This window comes from Triplophysa dalaica, chromosome 14 (genome assembly GCF_015846415.1).
Source record: "Triplophysa dalaica isolate WHDGS20190420 chromosome 14, ASM1584641v1, whole genome shotgun sequence".
NCBI lineage: Eukaryota > Metazoa > Chordata > Actinopteri > Cypriniformes > Nemacheilidae > Triplophysa > Triplophysa dalaica.
The window spans coordinates 5507804-5527565 of NC_079555.1; the positions used below are offsets into that span (position 1 = coordinate 5507804).

At 38.7% G+C, this 19762-nt stretch overlaps 1 protein-coding gene across 1 annotated transcript in view; it reads left to right on the forward strand.

Moving 5' to 3' along the window:
- Nucleotides 1-19762, forward strand: part of cdh13 (cadherin 13, H-cadherin (heart)) — a 255361-nt gene that overhangs the window by 61539 nt on the left and 174060 nt on the right. Inside the window, exon 2 of the mRNA XM_056766740.1 lies at nt 12626-12746. Within this exon, the coding sequence (XP_056622718.1) occupies nt 12626-12746 (121 nt within the window). The remainder of the gene's footprint in view (nt 1-12625; nt 12747-19762) is intronic.

Consider the following 19762-nt stretch of genomic DNA (forward strand, 5'->3'; position numbering starts at 1 on the left):
CGATGCATTCATATTCATTCAGCATTATGTCATGATGTATGTTTATATATTTAAAGGTCAGTGATGCGGAAAAGCATTTGATTGGTCGGTACTAATGAAAAGAGATTCTGGTTGTTGATTGGTGTATTATTCTACAGTATAAAACAATGATAAAAACACACCTGACAGCATTACAAATGATTTGACTGGAGTTTTTCTAATGTATTATCAGAAGTTAGGACATTACTTGTTGGATAACTTGTTGGGTCAAGCATGTGGTGGAAAGTACAAAAGGATCTTTTGAATGTTTCTTTTGTGAAGGTGGATATTATTGATTAGAAAAGTAATTCCTGTTATAAGACCTACAGGGAAGTGCTCGGGTTATTTGGGTCAGACTGTATAAGTAACAGGATAACTCGAAGAGGACAGGAGGAATACGACTGCTACTGTGTAATGAATGGAAACCGAATGTCAGCAAAGGACACTGTATACACTATACACTTTGCTTTTATAATCTGACAGCACGACTGACTTCAAACAGCCATTGGTCAAATTAGAACGTCTGTTATTATAATATTTTTAAGGCAATTTTAAATAACTAACCTATGAGAGCTGTTTTTCTGATCGTAAAATATGGAATGACAGGCTTTTAAGATAATGTCTTGCCATATACAAAAGCAGCTTTTAAAGTTAACACTCTCACAAAAAAGAACAGCAACGCTCTGGGAATGTCGCAAAGGTAAATTATTATCATTACCCACACTCACTCCGTGCCGAATCCTTTCCCTTAGCTTTTAAAACTACTTTAGCGATGTAACCTTTAAGTTCCCTTTTACTTTCTTTAGGGGCTGAACAAAAGACCAGTTGGCGATTATTTTGGGAGAAGACAACATCAGGAGTAAATATTGATTTAGACAAAATGGATTTTTTACTTAGCCCTCTGAAGATGATGAAAAAGAAAAACGGACTAAAGCTCTCACAGCTCGTTCACTGGCCTTTTACCATGCTTATAAAATGCGATTAAAGGGTTTGAATCGGAGGGAAAAACACACGAGCACACATGGCCTCTGTTGTCATTAATCATATCAACAGTTGGGGATTTAACAGTAGGAGATGCCGAGAACAGTGGACGAATAGAAATGAGCAAATAAAAGGTTTCCTGATCCAGCATGTAGATGTGTCAGAATGATCTGAAAGGTTTTTTTCATTTGCATACCGCACAATCCTTTTTGCATCGCTACATGAGGTCCTTTAAATTTGGCTAAGCATTTTACTGGCGTCGTTGACAGGATACACGTCATCACATGCATGCTTTAGTACACAAGAAAGGCAAAATCCATAGGATAGAAACAGCAAACGTTTTGTCCCGGGGCTTCAAAAGCGTCTGACAACCCCAGGAAGTCTAAGGTGTTCGATGACTCACAATGTCAAATTTTGTCAAATTACTCGATACAGAAGCAGCAAAACTCTACAGCAGTCTCCCAGGAAGAGGGATGAAGGCAATACCATGTCGGTATTAATAAATCGGCGTCGTATAAACAAGAAGAAAAAGTAGACGCTGTGTTCAATATCTTTACAGCTCCCCCATGAATATCAACCGGTGGTTTACTTGCGCTCTCTCGAAATGTGAGGAATACTTCTTTTCCTCTCTCAATCTGCTATTGAATGGTGGTGAAAGGCAGAAGGAGGGCCGCTCCATGGGTTTGGCTGGTTATTGGCAACTTTGCCCTTTAAACTGATGGATGGTGTGACCGTGGCTGAATCCGACAGCAGGCCTGGAGCAGATAATAGTAAAAAGAACACAATCGCTCACACCAACCGTATCTTGCATTCAGACGGCGAAGCTCAGAGGAAGGGATCAGCACCAGGAGAAGGTGTTTGGGGTATGTGAGTTATTGGCCTGCTCTGCTGGCTAATCTTGTCTGTCTCCTTTATGGTCTCCGTGAAGGGTATGAAAACAGAATCTCGACTTTTGCACTCTTTTGTAATTGTTTATCCGTATTGGATGGCATGCGATGACCTCTAAGATGGTCACCACAAGTTGATGCCAAATGTGTTGTGAGTGTGTTGTTGATATCTCAGGAGTTTTATTACTTTGGTTTATTTTATTTGGCTAGTTCATCATAATTCATATTAACCCTGTAGATTTTCTTTAAGGGTTCGCTCACCTAAAAATATACATTTGTAAGAATGTTTGTTATCAAACAATATTGGCACCCTTGGACTTCTATTGTATTGACACGAAAAAAAGTAGATTTTATTTTAGTTTAAATATTTTTTTTGAAGATTGAAGAAAAAAAAACATGTTAATTTAGTCTTTTGTCATTTCTTTGTTTCATTGTCAGTTTATTTTTTTATATTGCTACTTAAGTTTAATTTCATTAAAGTAAAGTTTTTATTTATTTTCAATTGATCTTTTTAATACCTCAACTTAAACTTATTTCAGTTCATTGCTAAGGCAACATTTCTACTTTTCATTTAATTTCATCACCTCTAGGGTTGGGGGTTCGATTCCCGCTTCCGACTTGTGTGTGTGGAGTTTGCATGTTCTCCCCGTGCCTCAGGGGTTTCCTCCGGGTACTCCGGTTTCCTCCCCTGGTCCAAAGACATGCATGGTAGGTTGATTGGCGTCTCTGGAAAAATTGTCCGTAGGGTGTGAGTGCGTGAGTGAATGAGTGAGTGTGTGTGCCCTGCGATGGGTTGGCACTCCATCCAGGGTGTATCCTGCCTTGATGCCCGATGACTCCTGAGATAGGCGCAGGCTCCCCGTGACCCGAGGTAGTTCGGATAAGCGGTAGAAAATGGATGGATGGATTTAATTTCATTTCTCAAAATATTTTCTTTTGCGTTCCATAGAAATCATATATATTGCACACGACATGAGGATCAATATTTTTTTTTGTGCCCTATCCCTTTAAAACTTATTATTCAACTTTATTATTTATTTATTATTCAACCTACTCATTGTTCTAAACGTACAGTATAATTTTGCATATCCCCAACAGGGAGCCCAAACTGAGCAGCCATCACCGAAAGTTCACCTACTCTGTTTACTGCCTCCGGACCTACTTTAATGTCACGGCACAATATCATTCAGGCATGCAGAAATAATATTCTCCAGAATCATTTTGATATAGCTAGGTTATACTTTTGGCATTTCAGGCAGTTTTTGTAGACATTAATACAGTGCTGCCACGTTCCCAGGTCAGCGATCAACATTCAGACTAGAGATTTAGTGGGCTGTTACCTACATAGATCAGAACGGCCTCTAGATTTACTTTTTCTGCCCAGGAACTTTCCACTTAAACAGGAAGATATCGTTTAATTGACTTTAATAATGACTTAACGAAGATTGTTCTTTAATTGTCGTTAAGGGGTGGTCCCACAATAATGGTCAGGCATAAAATATTGTGTGCCTTTTGTGTGGTAACGATTTCTGAAAGTAAAGTCTATTGTACAACTTTTGAATATGCAGTTGTTCTTCTACATCTTTAGTATTCTTTGTGCTGCAAAAAAAGTCTCTTTGAAGAGACACCTACCTGGCACCCTTATGCAAATTCAATGATTATATTACCCTCCAAAGCACTCGTTGTATCAAGCGTATCTTGTAAACATGACAGTTTTAGGGCTTTTGTGTGCAGTATGAATCAGATGGTCAGCAAATGGGTGTGCCGTCTGCGACTGAAACTGGAAGTCTAGTCTGGCTCTGAGTTTGCTGTCAACGTTCAGCATCCAGACTGTTTGTGACCCCGGTGATCTGCCTAGTCATCCAAAGTCTGCCCTCTGCCCTTTAAACAGTGTGGCAGAGCGCCATCTGTTTGCTCAGCTGAATAGTAATGTCTTAAGGTAAACACTCCAATGTTTTTTCCGGTCTGTCCTGACGTGCCCTTTTTTTCACATACAGCATGTTTGCGCTCTGTTTTTTCATTGGGCTTCTATTATTTTTCAATTTTCTTGTTGTTTTTAAGCTCAAGCTTGTGTGACTGTGTTTTCCGTTTTGTGGGGGAAAAAGGACAGTTTTTTTCCCAAGTTACAAACGGTAATAGCTACAGTAGGTCAGACAAATTCGCCATCATGTATTTTTAGAGAGTCTTTGAGTTTCTAAAATACACATTTGAACTGTTACAATAATTCCTAAAGATATTTCAGGATACTTATATGAAGCATAGCTGAAAACTATATCAATATCAACTTGCAGATGTTTTGTCATCAAAATTCTTCAAATATTATGAACGAAATTATAATTATAGACTGTTTCGTTGGACGTATGCGCCTGGCTCGAAGTAAACTTGCGGTCTGTGTTATGGGTTTTGGTTTGGTTAGTGGCTGGTAATAAAAAATATATATTACATTTATATTTTATTGTATATTAATTGCATTCAATTAAATGTAAACTGCTGAAGAGGTATTGATTCTTTGCGGAGGTCTACTTGAGGTTAAGTTTGGGCCACACAATGTGTGAATATGTTGTTACTGCTAAAACAGTCTATACATGTATATAAGTTCAATGGGTCTTTGAAGAATAAACAATATTGAAACCTTCTCTGATTCTGGCCTTCATCGAAAAAACACCATTTCCTTTTCATTGAATCTCATTTTTAGAACATGTTTAAAGTGATTGTCCTTTGGCTGTCAGATCAACTTCTTAAATCACATTAACAATGCAGATGTAATCTCTGCTTGAATGCCTGTTTGCTGTGCCCAATGAGGAGGTTTATGGAGCTTGTGCACCAACTTTTATTCACTGGCCCAGCAGGTGTTGGATGTCCAGCTTCCAGATGGTTGTGCAGGCTGCTGTTCCCACTGGCAGGCCAGATGCAGCTGTTTGGACCGCAGTCTGATAGATTTTTCTGCAGACTCTCGCTGTGACCAGGCCTGGGTCACTCCTGCTACGCCCTCTGTGTGCACTGACATTTACCACTGAACAGAGGACCCAACCGGGTTACTGGCGGAGGGAAAGGTGGAGAGATGCGTTTTTGCAGAGCTGGGGGCTGTCCGCGGGATGTTGTGGTGTTTGGGTGGCTGCTTAGAGGAGGGCATTGTTCTGGACAGAGATAAAACGGGGATGTGAAGGGAAACAATCATCTCCCTTGCAATAATCTTTTCACACTAGAGACAGTAAGTGTCTGACCTGTAGATTTGCAAGCTATATTTTCTTGACATCTAACGCCTATTTTCACTTCGTGCATTTATGCTTTTAAACCCAAATGCAGAAAAGAACAGCTTTTAAAAAACACAGTTCGATGTTTCCAAAATTCAATGAATGATCAAAAACATTTGGGGAACGCTACAGGTGCCGTAGCTGTTCTCAATCAGGCTGTCTCTTTGAACACATACGGCCATATTGATTTTTTTTGCAGCTGACATTTACACCCGACTCTTCCTGGTGGCTCTGACTCCATCGACTTTCATCAATGAAGTCTCGAGCTTAATCATACTTGAGGTCTGTCACAGCACCTGCTCGGTGGCCATCACCACGTCTCTTAAAGAGACAGTTCACCCCAAAAAATAAAGGAAAAATAACAATGGTAGTCAAAAGTGCCCAAGAAATGTTTTCTTTCCTACATACTTCAAAATATCTTCTTTTGGCGAACAAAGACATTTTATAAGACATTTTTTCTACCATGGAAGTCAATGGTGGCCATGAACCATTTGGATACAAGCATTCTTCCAAACATCACCAATTTTACAAATTTATGGTAATTCAATGAAGACCACAGCCACAGAGCAGTTGTGCATGTGTTTGACAAAAATAGACCCTTCACGATGTGTGGCTATGTCATACGTTGCGTTTATGTTTACTCTCAACTTAATTACAGCTTCGCTACATGTATAAACAGATTGACATTTCTCTGCTTTGAGGATCATCACAGGACTGTACATTTATAAACATGACAACATTGTAAGGAAATCACACCTTCGCTATTGTAAGTACAGTACCTTATGTTAATATCAGATTGAACACCAAACCTGTATATGAGTTGAGTATTAATAACAAATCAATTGGCATTAATCCATTTCTGCTCTGATATATCAGCTTTTACTCATCTGGTTGTTCTGATTCCCAGACAGTGCAGTGAGGTCATACACTGTCTGCGTCACTGTTTAAATCATCCCAAAGGTGTCTAAAGAAGTTCAGGTCTGTGCTTTTTGCAGGACAGTCAAGTTCTTTTACTGTATTGTATATCAGATTTTGTAAACTGTTTCTCTACACAGTACGTTTGCTCTTGCATTGTTTCTTCACTAATGAATTATAACACGGTGATACTGAGCTATGAGTCATAGTTTGTGTTAATATGAAAGACTTTTCTATTCTGTGTTAGCTTCCAGAACTTTTGCGGTAGTTATACATAGTTTTATTATGTAATTAAGTAAAAATATAGTTCTGTCAGTACTTGACTACCATCTTTATCGCTGTGGTAAAGATTATGATATCAAATAATAAAATTAAAGCTATTGGCTTTTTCTGAGAATTGAAGTGAAACTAGCTTTATGTATATGGTTGTTATTATTTGTGGTTATTTACTTGCCCGTTTTTACTTATTTCATGTTATTCCGTTGTTGTGGATTATGACATCTTTATTGGAGAAATATATGTGAGTGTCATGAAGAATTGGTGAGTGTTGTAAAAATATATCAAATAATGTTGTTTCGCATATATAAAGTATATACAGTCATTTCCGTGTTGTTTCCCAGAACAAATTTGTTTGGAATTTTTTCATCCGTAGCTCATGAGACATTTTATTAAGGAAAATATAACATTTGGAGATGTTTCTCCTGGTGGATTTTATGAAAATAGAGATTGAGGCGATTGTTGAAAAACAAATACAGTATAGAGCAAGTACTTCATGTGCATAACAAGTCTTATAAAGCTCAATTATGCGAGAGCAGATTTGTTGACAAATATGAGCACATTTTGAGAAATGCTAAAAACATGAAAACTTCCTCATTGCTCATCGTGTAGGCTATCACTTTTGAGACAAATGTCTCAGTTTGCTCTCCATCAAATCTCATTGCTGATAAGATAAGAATGAGGTTTTAGGGAGGTCTTATTTGATACCGTTACTGCTGTTGAAGTTAAGACCTTCCATGGAAAACCAGTCTCCCGTTCTAACACAGATGGTGTGCGACTGAATTTGTTAATGATGCATTGCAAACTAGATTTAGTCAGGCTGTAACATGCTTTCAGGAGAGGGGAAATTGCTTTGGATTTTCACTGCATCTGAAAAAAATGACTTGCAGGCTGTGTTGTGGCTACATTCTGATATCCTGCTATTATCCTCCACTACCCATTTGAGGTTGTAAGGTCTAATGAGTAGATTATATGACATGGAGTGGGATTACAGCGCTTTAGTCCTGAAAGCTGTTTCTTTTCCCGTGCTGTGGTTGCAGGAGAATTTGTTTGCTTCCAGACTCTCTATGGGGAGAATTAATTCAGGCATTATGGGTAAACTGAGTTCCTGTGCCTCACTGATGGATCCACAGTCCGGCTATCAAGCACTGCAGAAATTCTAATGAGGGAGAATTACATGCATAAATGATGGATTCAGTTTTGAAATACTGCTAAAACAAACAAGCTCTGGAGTTTTGTGAGAAACTCATCAAGCGCTTTTGCACAGTTTCAGTGTTAATGTAGTCACAAAGTAAGTCCGAAGTGTAGATCTTCAATATCACAGAGAGCTGAGTTTATTAGTCAAGACAGTGGATGGGTTTAATCTCCTCACTGAAGGGAAACAAAGAGCCCGATTTTCTCCGAAAGAGTTGTGTAAACCCACAAATGTTTTGGCTGCGCCTGAAACTGTATAACTAAAAATTATAAATCAACTTTAAATTGTAAACCGTCTGTACAGTAGATTGAAAAGCTACAGCTTTATAGTAGTTTAACTACAAGCTTTCTTTTTAAAAAGGCAGGTAACCTAACACAAGATAAACTGTATTAAAAAGTATTCAACTGAATCAGAATAATAGCGTTTATTTTCAACCCCAAAAATTTGCCATCCCAGCCATCGGGTTAAAGGGGTCATATGGCGAATACGTGATTTGTGTCTTTGGTGTGTTATTAGTTGCACATGCATGTATTAGATGTATTAAAATGAAAGTCTCGGAACAAAAGATTCATTCTATCTAAAAGCGAATGCTCTCCCAGACCTGTCCGAAACGCCTCATGTAACCACACCCCCACAAATCTACGTCAGTTTGTCTTATGATTTGACTAAGACCGGCCAAATGTACGCACAAGTAAGGTGGGTGTACCTGTCAGTACAATTGCTTTGGAACCTGATGTTCAAAATATGCTGATATGCATTACATTTATGTGAAAAACCCTTGCAGTATTCGACCAATCATTACGCACTGGTTAACTGGCCAATCAAGCATTTTTGAACCTCAAATCGTGTTTGCATCTACATTTATGGCTTTCACAACACTGAAATGCCTCAATGCTTTTGGCTTTACTTAGTTAGTCCCCATCAGTGTACAGAAATGCTCTATTGTCGTATTTTTATATAACCCACACGGCTGCTCTTTTTACATTATAGCATTTTCCTCTACATTAATTTTTCCATTGTGCCCTTCTCAGGCGGCGAGACCTTTTCGAAGAAAAGTACAGATGTTAAAAACGTATTAAAATGTTTTCATCCAAGACCAGCGGGGAACATTGTCATTTTCTCGCCCCTCATCCATTCCATCAGAGCCCACCAGTGTCATCTTCTCTAGTTGTGTTTAATAAGAAAACCACGCTGAGTCAAATTATTACAAACTAATGAAGTCTCCTCACAGCTGTATCTCTGAAAAGAGCTGATAAGGTGACGAACACGCCAAGCAATCAATTACGCTTTCCGGTTCCGAGAGAAGGAAGGGAGGTGGACGGAGATGAGTGGAGGCAAGGCAGCAGGTGGTTTGTTCGCTAGGACGTCCGTCCTCCTGCAAGCAGCCATGCAGCAGAGATAAAGGCAGGCCGGCTCGATACCTTCGTGCTTGGGTGGCTTTTGTCACATCAAATAAGGGCACACCATTCTTTTGGTGTGTGCTCAGATCCTCTCTTACCTCATTCTCTCTTCCTCCATTGGCTGTCTTGTGCTCACACCAGATTTAACTTCCTTTATAAGCGTCAAATACAGACACAGGGGCAACTCACACTGGGTGGCTTTTTAAGATTAAAAGCAACTAAATAGAGCTCTACAGAATTGAACATAAGGTGTTTATGGGTACATTAACTCCCATGCGGTGTTTTTTTAAGATATTCATACTTAATATGCTCATCCCTCCGTCGGATTCATCTGCTGATCTGCATTTTAAAAGTAGAAGTATTGTTAATTTGAATAGTCTTAAAATGTTTAACTTTTAAGTTCAGTCCACTTATTTTAAGTGTTTTAATGGATATTTGCAGGTTTGGTCTACAGTTTGAAGGAACCCAAAAGAAAATATTTTGAAGAATGTAATGGTAACCAAACAACAATGGACCCAATTGACTTCCATTGTACAAACACAAAACATTTGTCAAAATATATTCGCTTGTGCTCCACAGAAGAAAGAGTCATAAACAGGTTAAAATATGATGAAGTAATTTTATTTTTCGGTGTATCTATAAGGTCTGTCAGTGTCTGAGAATGGGCAGACATTTTCACAAATGTCCAGTGATTTTTTTTGATGGATGTTGTTGTTCCTTCATCACGATTAAAGAGAGATTTTTGTCTCTCTCTCTCATAAGCCATGTTACCTAACACAAGAAAGTAATTGAGTCCACAAACTAGCTTCTTTTCCAGTAAATGAACTCCTGAAGGTCTTCAGGATCGGTACGAGGAATGGAAAAGGCTATTAGTAGTGGAACTGTTGTTTGGAACCAGGTCCACCCAAAGCCCAGATGTGTTTGTCATTAAAAAGGAGATTCGACTGAGGAGGCCTTTACAAGAGATGGCAAAACATGGCGTTATTTACCAGCAAATTGACCTGTAGGACAAGAATTGGAGTATTTTTTCTTCTGTGTCAGTAAGCACAGCAGTGTTGTCAGATTTGCTTCATTAAGCCTAAAAAATAAGCTTAAATAAGCATTTATTTGCCCCTCAAAATATGGCGCGCCAAGATTCCCCATTTTCTCCTTCCTTGTCTTTTCCTCGGGGACCCGTCAAATAGAACTGGGAAAGGTATTGCTGACTATGCTTTTGTAAATGGCTGTTTTTTATTCAGCTGCGGTTTTCCTCGAAACTCTGAATAGTTTTAGTAATAACATGGTTGAGTGGTTAAACTCTCCAGTTTTTCTTTTAAGGCATTGAGTGAGGACGAGCTCTGTCGTACAATCCAGCGATGTGTGTACTCATCTGAATAGACAGTGAGGTGCACCAGCTGTTTGAGAGCAGCTCTGTTAATGTGCATTCTGCGTCCCAGCTGGCTCCTTACACGGCCTTTCTCGCCCCGCGATCTCCCACTCAGCTCTCGGCACAGCAAATCAAACCAACACTTTGACATTTTCTACTGATCTCCTAATTGACTTGGATATTAGCTTCAATAACAGCTAAAGGGACCTTACAAGGCGCAGCTGAACAAGCGACGGTTTGGGAAAAGACGTCCCGGAATGTTTTGTTGACCTTTTGACACCCACGTTTTCGTATACAAGACGTAGGAAAGAAAGCGTGTGTATAATGTAAATGTCATGCGTGCAGCCTTTCTGCTTGTTGCCTTCATTGGAATGATAGGAAGAGAACGAAAAACGGGGGCTGATGGCTCTGGGAAATTGCCCAAGCTGGACTTAAAGAGATGTAAAAAAATCAGTCTTGTCGGAGCCGATAACCTAGTTGGCAGTTGCGCACTCGAGTTCGAATTCCGTCTCAAAGTCCTTTCCCAAACCCACCCCTTCTCAGTTCCACTTCGCTTCCTGTCCTCTCTGCAACTAACCTGAGTTGTTCTGCAGAATAACAAAATTTATTCTAGTTTGGAACAACATGAACACGTTAATGTAAATGATGACAGAATTTTCATTTTTGGTTGAACTATCCCTTTAAATTTGTGTTGCCAGCAAGAGCACCGTGGCTCATAAATTTATATCTTCATTCAATGTAAAAACGAATAAAAATGTTTATTTAACTTCGCCCCAACAGGTTTTATCCTTCAACTAGTCCGACATAAATGAAGCGTACACAAAGCCGTTGTAGGATGAGGCATTTCCTGTCATAAATAAGGATTCTAATGAAAACGATGTGGGTTTATTAAAGGATAAAAGAAAGCCAGTCAAAGCCTGCATTATTCATGAATGGAAATGTTTACGTCCCAGACAGCACTGATGATTTATGCTCTGTGTTTCTGATGTATTGAATCTGTGTTGACTGTATTCGCTGGAAAGCTGTTTCTGAAATTCCATCTGAACCTCGAAGAGGAACGGAGTCACGCATCTGAGGATGGTTGCGTTCGGGGTGGGCCACTGTCGGAAAGAATCCCCTCTTTCCTCCGGCCCAAAGAATGATTGATGGAGGCCAAAAGCAGGTGTGAAAGAGTAATAATGCTGGTGGGAGTTAAAGAGGAAATGACAGTAAGATGGACTGAAGGGTTGGTCCCGCCTAGCTGGCGGGATTCTCAGAAACATTCTCTCTCTTTATCATCGACCTAAAACCCAAGACGGCAATTTCCTATGATGTTAAAAGCTGCATGATTACCTTTAATTCTTAATGAAGACTGGCTTTGGTTTGCTAAGTGGAAAGGAACCTTAAATTGGTATAATCGACCAGAAAAGCCTTCAGCAGAGTCGTTATGATTTCACTTGCTCTAAAAGCAGCATTTAGTCATTGTGGGAAGGGCAGAAAATGGACCTGTTGATCCGTTTGAATGACAATACTCTAGCTTTGGTCAATGCTCTTGTGTTAGCTGTGCGGTTTTGAAGAACTCTGTGACTAATGCGTTTTCTACTCTTTCGAAAACAGAGAGTACAGTCCGAATTTCCGTTTGTTTGTTTTACTTATACAATCTGAAAGAATGCAATTGGTTCGTACACAAAACTTTAAATATTTTTTGGTACCTGAAATAATTGAAATGCTAGTTTTTTAGATAAAAGTGTTCAGTGTATATTTCTCAAAGGGCATCAAAATGCAAACATATTTTGTACAAACAAAATTGATGATCAATAATTAAATTCCACATCATAGAGTGACTTACATCGTGAATTTGGTATTTAAATGTCAATTGTATGAAATTTTGCGGCATCTAGTGGTGAGGTACCAAACTAAAACCAATGGTTTCCCTTGGATGCACTACGGTGGCTGACACAGGACTAAGATGTCGTCACGTTTTTGCCTCTATGCCGAAGGAGATAACGTATTTACGAAACATGCTCTATTGAGATGTTTGTCCCCGATTACTACTATAGAAACAAGGGGACCTGCTAGTATGTAGATAGAAATAGCTCATTCTATAAGATAATAAAAACCTAACGCTTCAGTATGTAAGCTCTTTATACACCTCTGAAGACATCATAGTTATCTATATTATGTTTCATTTATGTCAAAAGGTCCTCCACAAACGGCAATTTCACAACACCTTTAATGATATTTATTGAATTTAGGATGTTAACGTTCGAGCATCACGTCACACTGTTCCATCGTCGTTCGGGTACCAAGACTGTCAAAATGATGATATTTTACTGTGTATTGTGTGTTTTCAGGCTGTGTGCATTGGAGCACAGGAAGAGGAGGAGAAAACTGAATGTGAACCAGGATTTCAGGAGAAGGAATATCATGTGGAGTACAACGGAGGATTTCTCAGAGATGTCCCTCTGCTGCAAGGTACAGCAATGATGTCATCAGAAATGTTTCCATTCTCTCTCTTTCTATCTCTCTCTCTTTCCGTCTGTCTGAATAACATGTGTATGCCAGCTGGAGGAAGAACAGTTCCCAAAGGCTTCGGGGAATTTTGATTGTTCATTATTCTCATTATCAAGCACAATACTTTTTCATTTAATAAAAAAGAGAGGAAGTAAAAGCCGCAGTGTCCAAACAAAACATCAAAATGCTCGGGTGCTCATAAATAATTCTGCTTGATTGTGGATGTTTACAAAGCCTTTGTGATTCCCCACTCTTCCACTGTCTGCCGCGAGGAACGCTTGCCACGACGCACAACTCTCTGCATAGCGATTGGCATAGACGATCTGGCAGATGTAGCGGGAGGAACCAGCCAGACTATTTCTGCATCATTGTTTCTCAGAGACACTTAAGTCAGATGTTATCAAAACACAAAAAGGTAGAGATACAGGAACTTTACAGAGCTCATGAATTTGGAATTAGATTTTGCATTGTTTTTCTTTGCTTTCAACTTCGACTAGCAAATCATGATTCGAACTGTGAAGTAATTAAATCCTATTGGCTAGTTAGGGAGGCCAACATTTCGATATGAATTTTCGATTAAATTATTTTATGAGTTTTGCTTGTTTGCTTGTTTAAAAAAATGTAGTGAATCAGTCATGATTTTTGTATTTTGGAGCTTGATTGGGTTGTCACGGTTTGTGGAAATGGGCTGATTTTGTGTGTTTTGTGGAGTAGAACCCCTTGGAACACTTGTACACCTTGAATGTGATGTAAGTCGCTTTGCATTAGTGTCTACCAAATTTAACTAAGACATACAGTGATTTAACACAAGAAAGAAAGCCATTCCTGTCAAGTGAATTCCTTTTCCACGCAGGTCTCGGCGTTCACACAATAAACTCTCCCGAGACTCCAAGAATCAAAGTGATTAATTAAATTACAGTCTAATTACACATTAGGCATGTACTTCCCCACAGGACACCCTTACCCCGCCTCTCAACAATGAGGCAACACCATGAGTGCTCTGAGAGCAATAACATATTAATCAGTTCTTCAAAGAAAATGATAAACACTGTGTTATGCTTGGTGGAATTATAACTCACCCACCTCTTGAGCCAAACATGAGAAATTAATAAAATAAATGAAAAAACTATTCAGTGGTGTTCACATCGGGGATGTCCAGAGGTCCTGTACAGCTTTTGAATACAGATCAGGCCGGAGAGCAGACACGAAGCGGAGGTCAGAGCTGCGGTGAGAGCCAGACATACACTCAGACAGGTTGGAATACATGCGTGAGGGGTTTGTACTACAATGTAATGTTCTTGTGGGAAATCAGTAGTTTATACGACTGTTTTGTAAAAAACAAATACATATTTTCATAATCCAGTTTTCATTTAACTGCGAGGTAACATCTGGTTATTTAAAAGGATAATTCACCCAAAAATGAAAATATTTTTTTCGATTATTTACCCTCATTTCATTGCAAACCTTACAGACATTCAGTCTTGTGCAGAACACAAATAAGATATTTTAAATATTGTTAACCAAACAACTGACTTTCAGTGTATGGACACAAAACCAGTGAGAGATTTTTCTCGAAATATTTTCTGTTGTGCTCCACAGAAGAAAGAAAGTCATACACAACACAAGGGTGAATAAATGAAGACAAATAGCCATACGTCACAAAAAAACGAATAGATCTGTGGGTAAGTGATTTGTTTAATCTGAGTTTTTGTGCTCTCGTGGAGTCCTGTCATAGTTGTCAGCTCTAAAAAAATCTAAAAGCTGTAAACCTCATGATTGTCACAATTCACTAGTCCGCGTCTCCTCCGAGATTCCTAGTAATGTCTTCAAGCTTTTCTTTGACTCCTCTGGGATAGGCAGTAATGTCTTGCTGGCACAGCTTGGGGCCCCAGTGGGAATCAAGCTTCTCTGCCAAAAGTGTCTTTCTCTTTCCTCTCCACTTCTCAAATTGACAGTCGTGTCAACAGGTTGCGCAGCTAAAAGAAGAATGGGCACTGTAGTCTGCCAAGACAGTGCTGCGGATGCTGCATTTTGCGTGATGAGTTTTTTTCTGCACGTTTGTGTGTGTGACTTGGCATGACTGTTGAGTTTGCGCGCAGTCACCGATTGGGAGCCGGTGGTTTGACCGCTGTGTTCCAGCTTTCCGGGTTTGGGGGATCATTGATCCATGTAATTAGAACAGTGAGAATAGAGGTAGTCCTTACAAAAGATTGTTCCCTTTGAATTTCAATTTATTTAAGCTACAAAACATGATTACGCTGACAGGAAACACCATTCAAGGCTATTACGCTGACAGCGGGATCAACGCGTTGAAAGCAAAGTCATCAGACCCGAAATGCATTGAAAAGTGCCACTTTTTCCGATAGAAAAATATATATTTTATCACCAATACAGCGGTCTTGCCTAAAGTTGGTTCCTTCAATCTTTTTGATTTTATTCTGTTCGATTGGGGAGGGCGGTGAGGCGTTTTGTCATCTTGGGACCCAGCGATCCATACAGACAGGGACACAGCTCAGTTCTGCTTTACTGGGTCTCCCTGTATCTTTCACGCACTTCTATTACCTTGAATATGCTCCTGTCAGCAAAGCGCAATACACGAAAACGTTCCCGTTTCCCGAACGCAACAATCTCAGACCGATAAATGTGCGAATCAGGTTGTAAAGCTAAATTTAAATGCAGAGATGGTATTATCACGCTGCATTGTTTGTGAAAGCGCAATCTCTCAGTCAGGAAAATACACAGTTTTCAGAAAGCTTAGCTGCGATAAGGAGTTTATCACATGAAATGTTGAGGATCAAGAATTTGAAGTTCTGAACGTATAAACTTGAGAAAAGTACATCTGCTACAGAATATAAATTGGTTTTAAAGGCTGCAGACTGCATTTTTTCCTACAGTATGTTGAATTTTGTTGTGAATGTTTCTATTGAAGTTGCATTAAAATAGACTTTAAACCATTTATTCAGTAAATGTTTAGAGAGCAAACCTGGATATACCAGCGGGTGAAAGATAAGTCATCAGTATATTCCGTCAATTTTCCTCTGAGAAGAAAGATATTTAAATGAGTCCATTTACATTTAGTCATTTAGCAGACGCTTTTATCCAAAGCGACTTACAATGTGTTCAGGGAGCAATAAGCAAATACAGCTGTGAAAGAAATTTGATTTTCTTAATTCACTGTTTATAGATACGTGTTTAAATACAAAGATTGTTTTGTTTCATTCTGAAAAAGTCCAAATGAAAATGTTGTTTTTATTTGCATTTATTTACAGACATAAAGGGCCAAATTTAAGCTATAGCGTTAGTTCTGGCAGGACACGTCAGTCAAGCCCGCCTATCAGCTGTTTCAGGTCACCCAATAATAGACTGCGGCATTTTAATCTTTCATTTTGGCATGCATGGTCACATCAGCACGTTGCTTCGTAACCCACCGTCACCCCCTACTCCTTCCTGTATGGGTGTATTCATTTATTTTCCCTTGATATGTAATGTAATTGTGATATGTAATTGTCCCGTTTTTCATTTACGTTACAGTTCTATTTGTACGAGTCACTGTGTATTTAACCTAGTAATTTTACGGTTCGGGGGGAGGGATTTAACGCTGCTCTTCTTGCTCTGTCAAGTTTAGCTGCCGGGATGAGCGAGGAGTTCGCCCAAGACAGATCCATTCATTGAGTAAATCTTGGAGGAACGTTTTCTTTTATGCATCGCTATTGTTTATTATCTTTGACGATAGTGGTTCTGACAGAATTGACGATTCAGTCATTTTTGTAGATCTTGAATGCAAAGAAAAATAAACTTATTTGTGTATAAACAACACAATACTGATCTTTTACATGTATTTTAGGATCAGTTCAAAAACGAATATATGATATAAGCCAGATTCTCACTACTTTCATGCCTCTTTCACATTGCTGTTGGATGACCTTGTCATTCCTGTAGTTCGTTTCTTTTCAAATTTAACAGACACTGGATTGGAATCGCCACAATACCATACAAGCAGAAATGCAGATTAAAGACAAAAGTGGTCTCTTCATTTTTTCCACGGCTGTATACGTAGAAAACATTTATTTTGTTAACTTTCCAGTACACCTGCATTGCCTCGAATCTATAATAATCAAAAAACAACTGAACTGCAATTTCAATTTCACAGTGAACTGGAATAACTCATATTGGTAAACAAATGCAAGTTCTAGAGGATTACGAGATGAAAGGGATTTTTCCAGCACAAAATTGCGGTAATTTGCAGGAAGCACTATAGCAACACTGGCGTCCGTCAAACTAAGAATACCAGGACACTTGCATTATAGTTGTAAAATAAAGCGTTATCACACAGACACAAGAGTTTCTTGTAGCGGCATAATACAGGAATGAGGTTATTAAGAGCGTTGTCTTCCTGTGTGTGTGCTGTAAGCTTTTGTGTTTGCAGGTGTGTGGCTGCCGGTGACTCATCGCTGGTGTCAGAGGCACTCAGCTGTATAGGTGACATATGCAGATTTATGTAAATGTTTTGCTCTTCTTTCCTCCTGTTTGGTCAGTCCTGTGCAGTAATTATGCGGATGGAGTCTCGAGGTACTTATGACGAGAGTCCCGGGTCAACAAAATGAATTAATTTAAGTCTCGAAAGGACCGCAAACATGCACAAGGGTCTAAATGCCTGTGGTGAACATTAATATGAATTCATATCGCATGTATGTCTGAAAAGGCATGATTTTGTTGTTTATGTATATGCTTACATTTTTGTAAACCTTTAGAACTTATAGCTCATAATAAGAAACAATAAAATGAGTATTTATAATTAATCTAAAAGGGGTTTGAGTTTTTACACAATGTCCTATCAGAGGACATATAAAGATTTACTTAAGCTTTTTATTATCATTTTGACCTATTCATATTGGGCTTTAAGAGGTTTTCAATGATAGGGGAATGTGTGCATACATGTGCACGCATTCATATGTTAAAGTTTCAGCTAACACGAAAGTTAGTTAAAGAAAAAAATGATTGACGTTAGAGTGTAATAAGAGAATATGTTATCTTGTCATTTCTTTGCACTAAATGGAAGATTCAATGTATTAAAAAAATTGAAAAATATAGCAGTGTAAACTGAGAAGTCCATCCGTACTTATAAATTAAAATCTTATTACTTTCTTTCACACAATCAAATTCTGCAAACGAAATTAGAAATCACAAATGCTTAACCTTGAGCAGGCGCTATCAGAAAGGAGAGCGTTCTTTCAGATAGGATATCGTTTTTATATTGGCGAAATCAAATAAAGTGCCGTGCTCTCATTTCTCTGGATACTCGCAGTGTAGGTATCTCCACCCTCCCTGTCCTACAGTATAATGAGGAATAAAAAATGGCATGCAATTTTATGAAAGCCAATGAGATTGATCTTTTCTTCTCCCAGAGCCCCTCACCGTTAATTCAACACCAGCTCCAATTTCACACACTTATTATATAGTTGGTCGCCCCAAAAATACCAACCCAGCTCGGCTCTAAACTCCTCCGCCGCTGGGAAATTAGAATATCACCCGACGGAGATCAAAGAGAGAGATCACGTATCAAAGTACAAGGTGACACCTGTGAGTATTGAGACGCAGCCTAAAAACCGGACAATTAATTTTTTCCTCAGTGCGCGCCAAACTGGTTAAGCCTGATTTACTTTTCTCGCAAAACTTTGGCTCTTTGAGAGTTCGCCTGCTAATCCTATTTGCGTCTCGCGTACCTGAACCCATGACTAAAGTACATATTGAGTTTGTGAAAATAATGGGTAATATATGACTTCTCAGAAGGGACTGAAGTTTGGGATCTAGAAGTTTCTTAATGGAAATATGTTTGTTGCTTCAGCCTGGGACTGCTCCCCATTGGCACTTCAAACATCAACTCGCATTTATTCTTGTTGCTCACTATTACATCACACAGGACCAGATCTCTGTACCAGTCTCGGCTTGAATACAGACATATACAGTCATATCTATATTACAGAGTGTCTGATTTACTATCAACCTTATAGCTTATAGAGATTCTGTTGAGATGATGGCCAATATAGACACAATAAGTCAGCGTTTTAAAGCACTCAGTTCATACGTTGTCTCCGTAGGTCTGGCACCAGGGGCGTAGCAAGCTTTTCAAAAGTGCGGGGGATGGATGTGTTTTGTTTGTAAACAATGAAAACCTTGAACGTAATGACAGAAAGGTACAAAAGGTATAACATACAAGATATAAAAAGCTTCCCATTTAAATGTGTGATACTAGTAAAGTATAAAAACACATTCGGAACACACAGAAAATAAGTCAAAACTCTGTTGTGAAAATACACAACCTTGCTAATGAATCAGAAAAACTTTAATAATCACAGGGGGGAAGACAGTGGAAAGCTTGATAGTGACATTGGTCTGACAGGACTGTGACCGCTAAAGTTTGCTTACTTGCACCTTAAAAAGGGGAGATATAAAAAAACGCCCACACAAAGCTTTTTCTCTGGTGGTATAAATAATGTAACAATTTTCTGTTTTTAAACATTAAAATAATATACACTTTTCGTTCATAGTTCTTCAACAGGTACAATCAAACATAATAGGTAAGTATCCACAAAAGTATTCAGCTAAACAAAAAAAGCAATGTTCAAAATATCAAAATCAATAAACCCATAAATACAGTGCTTAACAAGGACAATTTGTCCCTCCTCCTCGTCAATTCCCTGCCTTCTTCATCACAGTTACTTTATACATTGCATGCCACATAAATAACCCAATTTAGCTATTTCTGAACAATATCCCAATTTCCAATTAGCATTAGTCTAAAAACTAAATATAATTCAGAAAACACTCGACATATCAACAAAACATAAACAGAACATCTCCCCAAACACATATCAAGGTTATTTAAAAACTTTGAAAGCATAAACACTCATTCAAAGTCGCTGGAAAAGGAAGACGTAAATAACCATAACCGTTCCCGCCTCCTCAGCACGAGCTAA